Consider the following 14,453-nt stretch of genomic DNA (forward strand, 5'->3'; position numbering starts at 1 on the left):
GCCCGGCCAATTACACTTTACCTTCTTAAGCTTATTTTTTGCTGTTGCTGTGTGCAATGTATTTCCTTTTTGTTAAGGCTTTGTCGAGACCCGCCCTGGCAGGCTCCACGAGTTATGACCTCGTCTGTCCTGGAGTTAATTGGCTTGCAAAAGCAAATTTATGGCTACCATGAGATGGCAGAGCACAAATAAACAAAAAAGGAGGGGATGTAGGATTCATACAAGGTTCATGAGCTTGGCAACATTCAGGGCACACCCGGAGTGTTGTGTAGGAGCTGTGCACACACAGCTCCTCTCAAGGGCATGAACCTTGGAATCTCGCCCAGATGACATGAACCGTGGGAAGCCTCCCAGGACTGGGCTCAAGGCCCGAGAGCAAGGAATGCGATAGATAGAAATTGGTAAATAAGAATGTTAAACAAAGCCAGTGTATTCCTTTTATCTGTTGGAGAATGTAATGCGTGGGGGGAGAGAAAAGAATAAAGGAGAGGGTGGAAAGCTGACAGGCAGAAATCCGTTGGCAGACCAGCTTGCTTGCTTGCTTAAAGCTCTGTGCTGTCTTGTCATTGAACCGCAACATTCTCCACTGGTAACTGTTACAGGAAGTGTTAAAAGTATGCGCAGAGCAACAAAAGCATTTGGAAAGAGGGTGGTCATTTTATTTGTGCACATATATTCCAGAACAGCCTTTGGAGTTGATCCTGCTGAAATGTACCTTGAAAGGGCTTTAAGTTCATCACCTAAATCCCTCGCATCAATATCGCGCATGTCATCATGTGTCAACACGGGTGGCAGGTTTGTAGAAATTTTGGTGGTGCCCAGAACCTCCGCCCCCAACTCTGCCCCCCCACCTGCCTAAGGCTCTGGGGTGCAAAAGGGGTGAGAGGTTGGGCTCTGGGAGGGAGTTTGGGTGGGGGAGGGGGTCTAGGGTGTAGGCTCTGGGAGGAGTTTAGGTGCTGGGTGCAGGATGGGGCAGGGGGTGGGGGTGCAGGAGGGAGAGAGGGGTTCAGGCTTTGGGACAGAGTTTGGGTGCAGGCTCTGGGAGGAAGTTTGGTGATGGGAGGGGATGCAAGCTCTGGGAGGGAGTTGGGGTGGGAAGGTGTGCAGGGATGAGAGGTTTGGGGTGTGGCTGGGGGCTCAGGGCTAGGGCAGAGGGTTGGGGTGCTGGGGGGTGAGGGCTCTGGCTGCGGCCAGGGCAGAGGGTTGGGGTGAGGGCTCTAGCTAGGAGTGTGGGCTCTGGGGTGGGGCAGGGCTGGGGATGAGGAGGTTGGGGTGCAGGCAGGCTGCCCCGGGGCTGGGGCCAGAGAGAAGGACTCTCCCCAGCCCTTTCCCTGGCGGCAGCAGTGAGCTCTGGGGGAGGGTCCCCCCCCCACCCTGGCAGCACACTCACCCCGCACCACTGTCACTGCACGTCTCCTAGGGCCCATCTCAGGTCCAGGAAGCCCCCTCGCCTCCCCTGTGGTGGGTTCCGGGGGAGGGGGGCTGCCATCACATGTGCCCCTCCTCCCCTGCTGCCCCTCATTATAGCCTCAATGGGGGTGAGGGATGGGGCTGCCCCTTGCCCAGGAGAGGTGACTGCAGGCCTGGGGGAGGCCCTGTGCTGGTGGAGGGTGCTGCTGGAAAAGGGAAGGGTCCAAGGCAGAAGGGAAGGGTCAGGGTCAGCCTGCCCTGCCACCATGGAGTGGGGGGCACTAGGACCCTGCGGCGGCAGTTGATGCCAGGAGCCAGCAGAGCAGAGTCAGGAGTCAGCGTGGAGCTGCAGGGGAGAGGCAGGGATGAGGCAGGGATGGTGCAGTCTGGGGGTGGCATGTGGGGGCAGGAAGTCGGGGCCAGAGGACACTTGGGGGAGGTGCGTGGGGTGGCAGGCGGGGCTGGGGGAGAGACCTGGTCCCAAACATTGGTAGAGCCGGGCCCCTGGGCCCTAAATATTGCTAGAATCCGGGCACCATGGGCCCTGACAACTTGCCGCCCCTGTTTGTGCCCTGCATTGCTGGTTAGGTCTTCTTCAGGTATAGTGAGGAGTTTTGGAATATCATACAACATCCCAAATATACTATTCTGTTCCTTTAGCTGCATGAAACGTTCTTCAACTAACTCTATTGCACAATCTAGCACCTGGTTAAAGAATTCAACTTTGAATTGTTGTTTGGGGTCTCTTATGGGATTATCCTGTGCCTTGTAATCAAAATGTCGTCTTCTTTGGTGACTCTTGTATTCTTGAATGGGTGGGAAAATAGCTTCAGTGTGAAGTTCCTCTGCCAACTTCTGTGCACTCTTCAGACTGTTTTGAAATCCCTCATCTGGCCGGTAAGACTGTAGGTATGACTTTGCTTTCTCCAGTTGTTCCATTGCTCCAGATATATCAGGGTCAACACCATGGAGCCTCTTGCTTACAACATTTATTTCAAACAGTAAGTCATGCCACAACACTAAGCCACACAGAAATTTGAAGTTATGTATGTTTCTGGTGATTCCATTTCCCTCTGCCACTGTTCTCCCACAAACAGTTCCTGTCCTAGCATTATCCTCCATAATGGAAACTATGGCATCATCTGTCTTCCCAATTTGGTGTTTGATAGGCTTTATCGCCTCCACTCGACTTTCCCATCACGTGCCACTCAGTGGTTTCAGCATCAGAGAGGATGTTCCCAGATGTTGCTTCAAAATTTGCCATCAATAAGTTGATGCCAAGAGAAAAATACATCGATGCTTTGAATTACATTAAAAAATTCAGCAGCCTCCCTAGAAGCTGATGCTGCATCACTGACTACCAAGTTCAATGAATGAGAACTGCATGGGACAAAAAAAGCTCGAGGGTTTAACTCTTGGATCTGTGTCTGCACTCCTCTGTTCTTTCCTCTCATGTTGGCACCATTATCATAGCCCTGACCTCTCATGTCAGCTACCACAATTCCCGTATCTTCCAGTTTTTTAAGAAGCACATTTGTCATACCAGCTCCTGTAGTATCATCAATGTCAATAAATTCTAGAAAATGCTTTCTGACATTCACCATTGCAGGGACATTTTCACTAGGTTCTGTTGTTGTTGATACAAAACGTTCCATTAAAGTCATTTGTTCCATATGGCTGATGTCAGGTGTGCAATCCAGAATAACAGAGTAATAACTTGCTGACTTCAGATCTGCCACATTCTTCTGTTTGACTTTTGTTGCCAGTAACTGTATGATCTCATTTTGAATTGTTTCCAAGATAGTGGTGTGTGTACGCTTCTTGGGTGGTGACTCTTCTTAGATGCTCCTGGAGTACAGCATCAAACTTAGCCATCAGCTCCACAATTTGAAGGAAGTTTCCATTGTTTGGCACATACAGCTGGTCTGAAGTGCCAGGCAGTGCTAGGTTTTGGGTAGCAAGCATTCTCACAATGGCAATGAGCCTTTTCAGAGCATGTTGCCGGTAAAGAGACTCTGATGCAATCTTCTCTTGATGCTGATCATCTATGGTGGCCTTTAACCTTTGTCTCCTCTCAAGCTCTTTCCACCTATGGAATGTTCTCTGGTGATTTGCTGCCTTCTCATGGCATGCCAGATTTCTAGCCAGATTTTTCCAGTCCTTTGTTCCTGTGGAACTCGATGTGGCTGGAACATTAGACTGGAAGAGTTTGCAACAAAAACAGTATGCAGCATTTTGAGTTTTTGAGTAGATAAGCCATGGCCTCTCCGCTTTGTCACCATTGGGGATTTCACACCAGTAATGTGTTGGATGGAAACTTCTATTTTCATTGTCTTTGGGGAACATGAAGTTTTTCACTTGCTGTGGTCCATGCAGTACAAGGAAGTCCCTCAGGCTACTGCTCAAGTGGGTCCACAGTCCTGGATCATCTAGACTTAAGGAACTAAACTTAGCAGCAGCTGTTTCTTGTGCCTCCACCACACTCTTCTCTGATCTATACTTTTCTTCAGGAATGTGCATGGTTACATCCATTTGAGATGGAGATATGGATGCTGCAGTAGCTGCCAGGTCACCTGCACTCCAGCTAACTGGAAGATCAGGCATTGCCTCACCACTCATGTCCTCACTGGGGCCGGAAGGCTGACTGAGAGCATTTGTGTCTATGTATCTCAGGAGAGCGCCTTCCTGCTTAGATAGAAAAGCTTCCTTTGCTTTCTTTCCTTTTCTGAATGCTGCCCCAGAGGGGCGTTTTCTTCTTTCACTCATGACTGCTGTGCTGTGCCAACTATAGTGGCTCTCAACACTCAATTGCATGGGACAAATAAGCAGGCTGGTAGCAGGGCCTGAATGAGGGAAGATATCCGTGTCTTAAGGGCCTACCTGGCTTCTACTACTTCAGCTGACTGCCTGTTCTCCTCAAGTGCATTCAGGGAAGCAGCAGGAAACAGGAAGCTCCCTGAGAAGCTGGTGTTAATCAGTCCAGGCTCCTGGGGGTGCGAGAGAGGTACATAAGAGGCTCCTCCTCCTCCTCTCTCTCCCTGCAGCTCCTGTTGCTTTCTGTTATTCCCTCTCACCTTTTCTCCTGCCTGCCTGATATGTCTCTTGTGCCCTCCTTCCTCTAGCACAGCACCCCACCATCTCTGTGCATCTAGAGCAGAGAGAATACATATGCCCCAGCAGCAGACACAATTTTCTACACTCTGGGTCCCAGTGGCATCCCCCCGCCCAAAAAAAAAAAAAAAAAAAAAACAGTCTGGCACCTGAGGCAGCCGCCTCAGTTCGCCTCATGGTAAGGCCAGCCCTGCTGGATCAGCATGTTAGTTGAATGTTTCTTCAGAAGTGATCATCAATGAAATAGTGAACAATATTGAGATTTTTTTATCCCCCTCTATACTACAAAATGGCTAACGTTTTTCAGGAAAACTATTCAGGTTGTACTGATGTGTTAGCCAGTGCTGACCTGTGAGGATTAATCTGTTTTAAACAGTAGATGAAAGCCATTCTCAAGCCTAAATGACTTAATTCAGTAAACCGAACACAATCCAAGGTTGACAGTGACTACAAACCGATAGTGGCCATCCGATAGCAAGTTGGTAGCCTGTCTGAAGTGAGTCTGGTGGCCTCCTAGCCAGGCTACCCAGGCTTGAGAATCTTTTTAAACTGGTTTTCAACCACTGTTTTATGTTGTATCGATGTTGGCAGGCTACAGCCAGCACCCTGGTGTAACCTGAACTGTTTTACAAGATTGCTTCCTGAAAACCATTTTAGGATGTAGCCAATTTCCTAGTTTAGGCTGTGCCTTAGATCACCATTATTAGGGTTTAGAATTATCAAACAAGTCAGTTCACATCTCTCCAAGTAATTGTTTGTCAACAGACTAAGGTGGAATTGCATGGGTTCTCGTTTGTAAGGTTTTTTCCCAACCAGTAAAACTGGTTGTTTATTTTTAAAATGTAAGCTTAAATTCTGTGGGAAATTGTGTGTCCACCAGATTAGTACCTGAATGGTGTTCCAGCTGGCTATGGCTCAAGACCTACAGTTAAAGCAGCTATAGAGCTGAAATTAATTACAATATTTTCTTTTGCATCCTGCATGATTTTTCTGATGCCTTTCCTCCCAAAACTGTTAAAATATCCTATGCTACATGGTCCAGACTCTTGAACTTTGGGAACTATCTATTCCTGTAGAATTTAAGAATAGTTTTCTACTATCTTGATGGCAATGTACTACATCTGCAATGTTGACATAGAAAGGCATTAGCCAAGTTGGTCTCTTCTGAGGAATTAGATTTGGTCTCTTATGTTATTTAACGTATTGCTGGAAAACTGTGTGAATGGCTTTAAAATACAACAGTTTAAGATCTGTTTCCTTAAGCCAGGCCAATGTCTCTAAACTAATTTGAAAGCAAGTGCACTATATTGTCTTCCTTATCAAATGTGATTTCAAAATGCATTTTCTGGGACTGTGGTAAGAAAGAAATTAATAAAGCAGAAAAAAAAGCTGACACCACTTACATGCCCTACGCGTAAACAAAATGGCAGCAAGGAGAGGCACATGCCCACCAATGATCAGCATCAAACCTAACACTTTACCAACTGAAAGATTTTCTACAACTCTTTATGGAAACAGAACAATTTTTCCAGCATATACGAAAATGCCAAATCCTTGACAGGATAATGAGTTAAGTAGCATTGCCAATCATGAACTGTCTCCATTGGTGTGACTAAACTGCACTGACATCCAAAATATGGCTAAAAGCAACAACAAAAAGAATCCCCTTCGCTCTTTCTGGGAGGGAAAATAAAGCTATGAAGTGAAAAATTTATATCTGATAGCAGAATGCAAGCTAACTATTGCTACGTATTGCTTAGCTTGCTTAGCTTATTCCTTTTAATGTAGTGCAGCACTTATTGCCAGAGTGGTGAGGAGCTTATTTGCAAATTTTGAACATTTGGAGTTCAGTTGGGTTGGATGAAACCAACGATTTCATTCAGGGTTTCTCCCCTATACCCCAGCACACTAGATTTAAGATGCCATTCAATTTAAATTATACCCAGCTGCAGGCTAATAGTGCACACACTATTGTAATTTAGTGTTTCTCAACACTGGAATGAAAATGCAGAAGAACAGCATGGACTCAATTCAGGACTGCCTCTCAAAAGCCCTAATATAAGAGTTCTGTTTTTTTTAAAGGAGTACAGAAGTTATTTTGCTCAGTAATTATATCTTGGCTGATGAAGCTGGAGTTGCCTCTTCTGATTAGACTCTGCACTTTTCTTGGATTAATACTTGTAAAATCCTACATCAGCAGAAAGAGGTTTAGTGAATAAGCTACAAATGACAGCCCAGCTCCTCAACTGGTGAAAATCAGTATAGCTCCTTTGACTACACATTTACAAGGTACACCAGCTGGTGATCTGGGCCAATATATTGATCATGATAATAGCATGTTATTGTAGCCACTGAACCTTCTATAACTGATCCAGAACTTTTTCCCTGAGTTAAGATCATAAATCCCAGCTACTCACAGACTGTATTACTGATACTCAAAAGTATTAATTACTATGGCAGTGCAATCTGGAGAACATTCTTGTTAGTGGAATCTGTAAATATGGAGACAGTAATGCTATTTATGTTTCAAGGAAATAGAGATTTTCATGCACATTAACATTTTCTTAAAGAAAGCCTACTTTTGTCCAGCTTCTCCTTGGCCTGCACAAGGTCCATATTTGTAAGCATAAACAAGTCGAGGGATGAAATCTGAAGTCACAGCTACAACAAATGCATTTGTGATAACAGAGAGAATTCCAATGCCTTCCAGAATTCCATACCAAATTCCTATCCAATATAGAAAATGTTGCATTAGTTTCAGGGAAGACAATTATTAAAGTAGTTTAAATATTGCATGCAACATGCCTGGGAATTCTTGGCTTTTCCTATCTCAGTCATTTTGCATGTTCCTTTCTGAGCCATGCAAGCATCAACATGTGTATTTATTTAAATGTTAGGAGACATGTGGGTCTAGCACTAGATAATGTCACAGCTGGATTTTTTCCTGAGGAAGCAATGGTGCTTGCAATGATATACAGGCTGACAGTATGAACCCATCATTACATAGTACTAGAGTGAGGTCTTCCAATTGGTGAGCAGGCAAAATGCCATCCCAGCAAATGAGCATGAATATAGCTAGCCAAGCCACCATTTATGTTCATCATGCATGAATGGTGAGGGCATGAATCTTAGCCAAGAACATTGATATAGCGGTTCTTCCTGAGGTTCCATGCCTATGATGGAAGAGAGGTGTCATTGCTTATCCAGCTCTAAAATACTTTTAAAAAGTAGCAAGCATCAAAGCACTCCTGCACTGTGAGTGCCTTTTATCTTCCATAATGATCGTAGTTTCATTAAGAGGGCGTGCACACAGTGAAAGTCATTAGGAGAACTTTCATGGAACTTAATAAGACAAGACTGAAGGTTTCTTTTTTAACGTTTGATCCATGACATGGCAAAAAAAAAAAGTGTTTCTTCTTTGGGCATGATTCTTTGTTAAACTACAGTCATTAATAAGTTAGGTGTATGAAAGTTGAACAAATCCATGAAGCTGGCACAAGAAAGTGGTGGAAATACTTCATTCAGCCCCATGGTTGCTGTTGAGCTGACGGACGGGAATCAAAGAAGAGAAGTGTATGATGTGAAGAACTGACCTATGTTTAACACCTATGATTGTTTTGGTTAGGGATGATGGGGAAATATTTATGATTAATAAAAACCATGGACCAAACCATTACTAGAGGAACACACCAGTACAATATTCCCCAAAAGATAATGAGACAATCTAAGAATTCTTGGACAGTAAAATACACTGAAATCTGTAGAAGACCATTCTTCTTAGGCAACCTGATTTAAGAAAGCATCTGAAACTTCTTTAAATGCTAGGAGTACAATTTTGCTTATCCATTATTAGAAAACCACCCCCACCAAGCAACTGGTGACTGACATTCCTTTCCTGTCACTTAGGACAGGTTCACAATCTTTCACATTGAAGATGGAGCACTCAAAGACGCCATACCTTTACCCATGCTTAGTTACTCTGCTAGCAGTCCCACTGAAGCCAACTGTTCATAGAGGCCCTGATTCAGCAAAGCACTTGAGCACATGCTGAAATACTTTGCTGAACTGGGATTGGAGTAAGGTGCTATTCACTGTGAATAAGAGGGTCAGAATCTGGTTGTAAATGGATGTTTCCTAAATCTCTATTCTTCAAATTACATTTTAAAATCATAAACATGATTGAATTGTAAGAATGTGAAAAGATTATTTTTTATTATTTTTTTATTATTTTTTATTATTACCAGCCAGCTAGAGACTAGCCACTCTGAGGAGATTTAGCCAGTAGGTGGAGTCCCCTATCCTTTAGTCAGTCCTGGAAAGTTTGCAATATTCTCAAAAAGAACAGGAGTACTTGTGGCACCTTTGTATATATCTATCTTCTTACTATATGTTCCATTCTATACATCTGATGAAGTGGGCTATAGCCCACAAAAACTTATGCTCAAATAAATTTGTTAGTCTCTAAGGTGCCACAAGTACTCCTGTTCTTTTTGTGGATACAGACTAACACGACTGCTACTCTGAAACCTGGCAATATTCTCAGCACTTCAAAGACCTTTGTAGACATGAGGGTAGTTTTCTCAACCAGGCAAAGGGAAACCTACTTTTGTCTGGGTGAGTAGAAACTGTGCAAAGCTTCTCGGAGATGGAAATTACTTCAATTTGCATCATTTGTTAAATTTCTCTAACTCATTATTATATTCAAAGTGAACAGCTGCATGCTACTAAGAAAGTGCATCCACCAAAGGAAAACCCAGCAGAGATCACTGAACACTTAGTTTAAAAATCTGGACTGATAAGTCATCCACCAAGTCATTAAAAACCTATTTTCCAATTTGGATTAGTAGGTGATAAAAACAAACCTGCGTTGAATGTTTACACCTTTTTTTTAGGAGCCAAAATTGTGCATTATTTTGTATAATGAGAAAGAGGATGCGAGTCAAAGCTAAAGCTATTAATGATTTGTAACTTTAATTTAAAGTCATTGGGTTCATCAGATGATCAATACTTTGTCTTTAAAGAGACACATAAACAGCTCACCTATATCTTTGGCTCTTGAGGCTAATGGCCGCCTCCACTGTGTGACAAATTTGTATGCATCAAGCCGGATTTCAATAATATTGTTAAGTAAGGCCAGAAGTGGTGCCAGTGGAAAAGCTGCCACAAAGATGGTTGTGAATCCAAACTGAAGAACTGGGAAAGGAAATAAAAGGTTAGTGTTTTCAATATTGTATTTACTTTCAAGATCTTATGCAAAATGCCAGGCTACTAAGATGCCATGTAGCTAGTAAACTTGCTCATTATGAAGTACCATATTATCACTCTGTGGTGCTAGTGGTATCAATACGGCAATTCTTTTTCCAAAAGATCAACACTAGGGTGAGAGAACAAATGGTTGAATTTCCTGAGAGCTTAGAGAACTATATCTGTGCTCCTTGCTACAGAGAGACAAAAGCTGATGAACTATATGTTTTGAGAGCTGTTTTGTGATCTGTTTAACTGATGTTAATTTTTTTTTTTAATTTCAGCACCTCCCAAAATTAGGCCACTTCTATTTAGGTATCTACATTTTGAAAACATTGATGCAACAGAGTGTAGGGAGTTAACAGGTGAACCTGCATTCCGACACTCACAAGTTCCACCAGAAGAAGCTGATTAGGGTAATTAAAGATAATTAGCTAAGCAGACAGGTGTTCTGGGGGAGCTAATAAGCCAATGAGTCCATCAGCTCAAGACTGATAAGGAGGCATAGAAAGGAGACCTGGAGGGTGAAGGAAGAGGGCAAGCCCCCTGCTGAGTCCATCCTCACAGATGCTTCTTTCAGGTCCTGAGGGCCTAAAGCACAGAGGCTATTGTAACTAGTACTGTTGCATGGGCCTGTAAAGTTGTTGGTGGAGGGAACTCAGATAAATGGCTTGGTGGATACACAATCCATAAAAGTCTGAGCCATTTTCGGTGGTGCAAAAAGGCAGGAGCAAAGCAGGCCCTTCTACAGTTGACATAACTGTTTAGGGCCTGCTTCTCAGAGTAGCTGATCTTCCACAGAGCTCCTTAATTTCAGTGGAATTGCACCAGTCAAGAGAGGGCTCTATCCACTACATGTGCAGCTCAGTCAAGACAGACAAAAGTCCTTTGTCCTTCATTCGTTTTATGAAAGCAGAGTTCCTTAGAAGCAAGCAATTTTGTAAATATTAGTTAGTAAATGTTAAATATACCCTATCATACAGTCACATGCTAGACAGCTGAAAAGTAAGTGCTTTGACATTAAGACCTTATCAGGGTTCAGTAGAATTTGCTTTATAAGGAATAACAATGACTCAAGAAACTATACAGTTGAGGGAATAAGAATTTTGAGGCTGCAATTTAGAGAATATCCCTCTCTCTCCATGAAGGCAGCTAATCAGATAAAACATTTCACAAATGGGAGTTTGCCTGGATTTGGTTCTTAACAATTCACTCCCAACTCTTCACCTGACTTGTGATAATGGAAATCGTTCTGCAGTTTCTTTAGTTTCATACAGCAGTACTTTGGAGTTTTTAAGTAAACAATTCAGCCCTGTGGGCTTAAAAAAACAAAAAATGAACTGACATTAAAATCTAGCATAAAAGAGTAAAATTGGAACATTTTCATACTCATTTCTAGGTATTCATCAAAGAGTCCATAAGCATTCATAGGCTGAAGATTGTAGTCCTTTTCCCACTGTGGGAAGCTTGCTTTTCTCTGTGAGCCATGTTCTTGTCGTAATTTTCTCCTGGTCCACCAGTTCTGAATTAACCTGCATATTCAAATAAATTGTAAACACCCATTTATTGGTTATTCAGGATTTTAAATTAGAAGCCTTAACACTGGTTAAGTGACTACATAGAAGTCTTGCGTGCATGTGCAAACTGCGGGTGGAAGAACCTTAATATGGGGCTGAATCTATTATTGGCTACCATTTCCCAATTAGCAACAGAGATATGTGAGAATCTGAAGACACATGGGACCACCCCTTTCTCTATTCCATTCTCTGAGTGTTAGCTGTATTAAAGGACCAACTGGCAAGTGTAGCTGGATTACTTATTAATCCTGAGGGTGAGGCTAGGCTGGACTAGACAATATATTTTGTGAACTGAATGTATCAATGTATGAGAGAGCTTGATATTAGTAACAAATGTGGCTGGTAGCACAGAATGCTATCCTTTATCTCTAAGATGGGAAAAAGTTTCTGGATTGTCTTTCAGATACAGATGTTCTTAATGAGGAAATGGGATATATATCCATTTCTGATTTAACTTCCGTCCTCTTCCTTGCCTAGAATGGCAAATTGCTTGAGTCAATCAGAGCTAAGAAGGGAGATGTATGGTTCTCTTTGAATGGAAATGTGTCCTCTGGAACTGAATGTTCAGTAATAGAATAGGCAGAGACAAGTGGGCAGGCTAATGATTGTGGACACACTGTTGTCATCGGAATAGCAGTTGATGTAAAAAGTTAAAACAGGGTAGTGTGGCTTGCATATGTACATATGCTTTATTTTCTCCTTAGAAGTAAGTTCCCATCCCCAAACCAAATCAATAATTTATACATAATTTCCTAATTATTTGCACATTTATTCTGAAATATGACTTCTCCAGTACACGGGGTTGGGTGTGTGACAGGGAAACAGAACTGACGTCCATTTTTAGATCAGCTAGAAATCTTCAGCTGAAGATTTGACTTCAGTTTTGACTGTGACGTTCTCTCTGTTACTTCACTAACAGTTCCCCAAACTATTTTTGGCCTTTCCACCGCTTCCTTGTGCTGTCTTTTCCTCTCAATCCCATCACACATTGCTGATGTTTGTTTGGAAAACTCCATGGGGATCGTGCTGAGCTTCTGCAGAGGGTGATCTTCCGATCAAGCTGAAGCATCACTTGAGCTTCATGCCTTCGCCTTGCATGTGTGTGTCAAAGCATGTAACCATTACAGCATAAACTGCTTATCATCCAGGCCCCTAGAATTCTGCAGCATTGCAGTGCTACTCTCTGGTGTCTGGTTCCTAAAGCTCTCTGGCATTTTTACAGCAGAAATTTCAAAACCCAGGTTAATGTCACACCTCAGTGAGAGTCATGATAGGCTACTTTCAGGTTCCCAGTATAAAAATCATATAGAAACAGGAACCTTTGGAAGAGGCCCTGACTCACCCAGATTTTCTCCAAGGGCTCTGGGGGAGCACATGCTGGAGTGGGAGCTCCCTGGCGCCGGACTCCTCTCATTGGTGAACACCCTTTGGGGAAGCTTCCACCTCCATCAGCCCTAGTATAGCGCAATGGCTGCATTGCGCAGGGCCCACCCAGACTGTAGCTGGCCTCTGTACAGAAGGGGTAGAGGATCCTCCCTGAACCCTTTGGGCACCCAAGCAGGGCCAGACACAATGTGTCATTTAACTGGAAGATCAGAGAACTCCTAGCTAGGCTGTTTGGCAGAAAAAGGAGAGGTTCATGCCTGCTGGGGATTCATGGGGATAGAGGGAGGGAGCCACGGCATTAGAGACTGAATGCAAGGCCATCCCTAGACATTTTGGTGCCCTACACAGCCCCCCTGCAGGGTGGGGGGCAGCTGGCTCTAGGCCTCCACGGGAGGGGGGGCAGGAGCAGGCTTGTGGGGGCAGGGGAGAAACTGTCCCCCAGCACGAGCCAGCGGAGCAGAGCGGGCTGGGGCTGGGTTGCTCCGCTCCACTTCCTGCCGCCCAATAAGTGCAGGGCAGGCCCGACCCTGCACTCACAGGGCGGCAGGAAGTGGAGTGACCCGGCCCCAGCCCGCTCCGCTCTGCTCCCCTGGGCCCTGGCTCCCAGCCTTGGGAACTGGGGGGGCAATGGGGAACCGCCCTCCAGCACTCACTGGCGCTCCACTTCACTCCACTTCCCGCCGCCCGATGAGTGCTGGGAGTGCCCGACCCCTGCTGCAGTCCCAGGGGATGTTGCTCAGGGGAAGGGGTGGAGTGGGGGCAGGGCAGGGCAGGGGTGGAGCAGAGGCGGGAAGAGGAGGAGCAGGGGCGGGAGCTTTGGGGAAGTGGTGGAGTGGGGGCGGAGCAGGAGTGGGAAGAGGCAAGGCTGGGGCGGAGCAGGGGTGGGGGCCATGGGGAAGAGTCGGAGCAGGGGCGGGGGCAGATTTCCTGGGCAGCTCAGCCAGCCGGGGGATCGGGCTGGCCACTGGAGTAGCACGCAGCTGCATAGGGCACCAGGAAATTTGGGGCAATTTGGTGCCTCAAATTTCCTGGTGCCCTACACAGCTGCGTACTTTGCGTATGGGTAAGGACGGCCCTGACTGAATGCCTCTGTCCCTAGAACAGGTACCAGCTGTGCAAACTCCTCACAATTCCTCAACTTTGTGCTGGAACTCTAAAGTGAAGGCACCAACAGACACTACTTCAGGGCGCTGGAACAGTTTGTATTGTGGGGGTGCTACGAGCCACTGAACCAAACTGTAAACCCTGTATGATGGAAACCACTTCAACCCTGGGAGTGCAGCAGCACCCCCTGCACCCGTCGTTCCAGCACCTATGCATTACTTCTATTAAATCTTGCACCCTTTTAAACTGATCTCTTCCCACCTCCTGCTCACCTCTTCTGTGATCTCCTTCTAGGCTTTTCATTAGGTTTCAAGGTAATCGTTAATGGATGCCAGAAAGGTTGAACCAGAGTGTCAAAAACTGACAAAAGATGTGGGGAGTGAAAAGAGAAGCAACAAAGTTGTGGCTGTTTTTTCTAAGTACAGTAATTCCTCAAACTGGAGCTGAATGTGACTGTTTGCTACAGCATCATGGCACGCTGAGGAGAGAACTGTGAAACAGAAGGAAAGAGGAGTGTACTCAACACTTTGCTTGCCAAGTAGGTAGTGTTTTGGGGCAATTTATTCAAAAGCCTATGTTGGATCATATTAAAGAAGTTCTGTATTAAAACCACAAATGAGT

General features: G+C 44.7%; 1 protein-coding gene across 1 annotated transcript in view; it reads right to left on the minus strand.

The window, feature by feature from the left end:
* ANO4 (anoctamin 4) overlaps nt 1–14,453 on the minus strand; it is a 211,742-nt gene that overhangs the window by 14,307 nt on the left and 182,982 nt on the right. Inside the window, exons 21-23 of the mRNA XM_077807658.1 lie at nt 11,155–11,297; nt 9,562–9,714; nt 7,101–7,248 (exon numbers count right to left, since the gene is read on the minus strand). Of these exons, the coding sequence (XP_077663784.1) occupies nt 7,101–7,248; nt 9,562–9,714; nt 11,155–11,297 (444 nt within the window). The remainder of the gene's footprint in view (nt 1–7,100; nt 7,249–9,561; nt 9,715–11,154; nt 11,298–14,453) is intronic.

Source organism: Eretmochelys imbricata, chromosome 1 (genome assembly GCF_965152235.1).
Source record: "Eretmochelys imbricata isolate rEreImb1 chromosome 1, rEreImb1.hap1, whole genome shotgun sequence".
In the NCBI taxonomy this organism is placed as follows: Eukaryota; Metazoa; Chordata; order Testudines; family Cheloniidae; genus Eretmochelys; species Eretmochelys imbricata.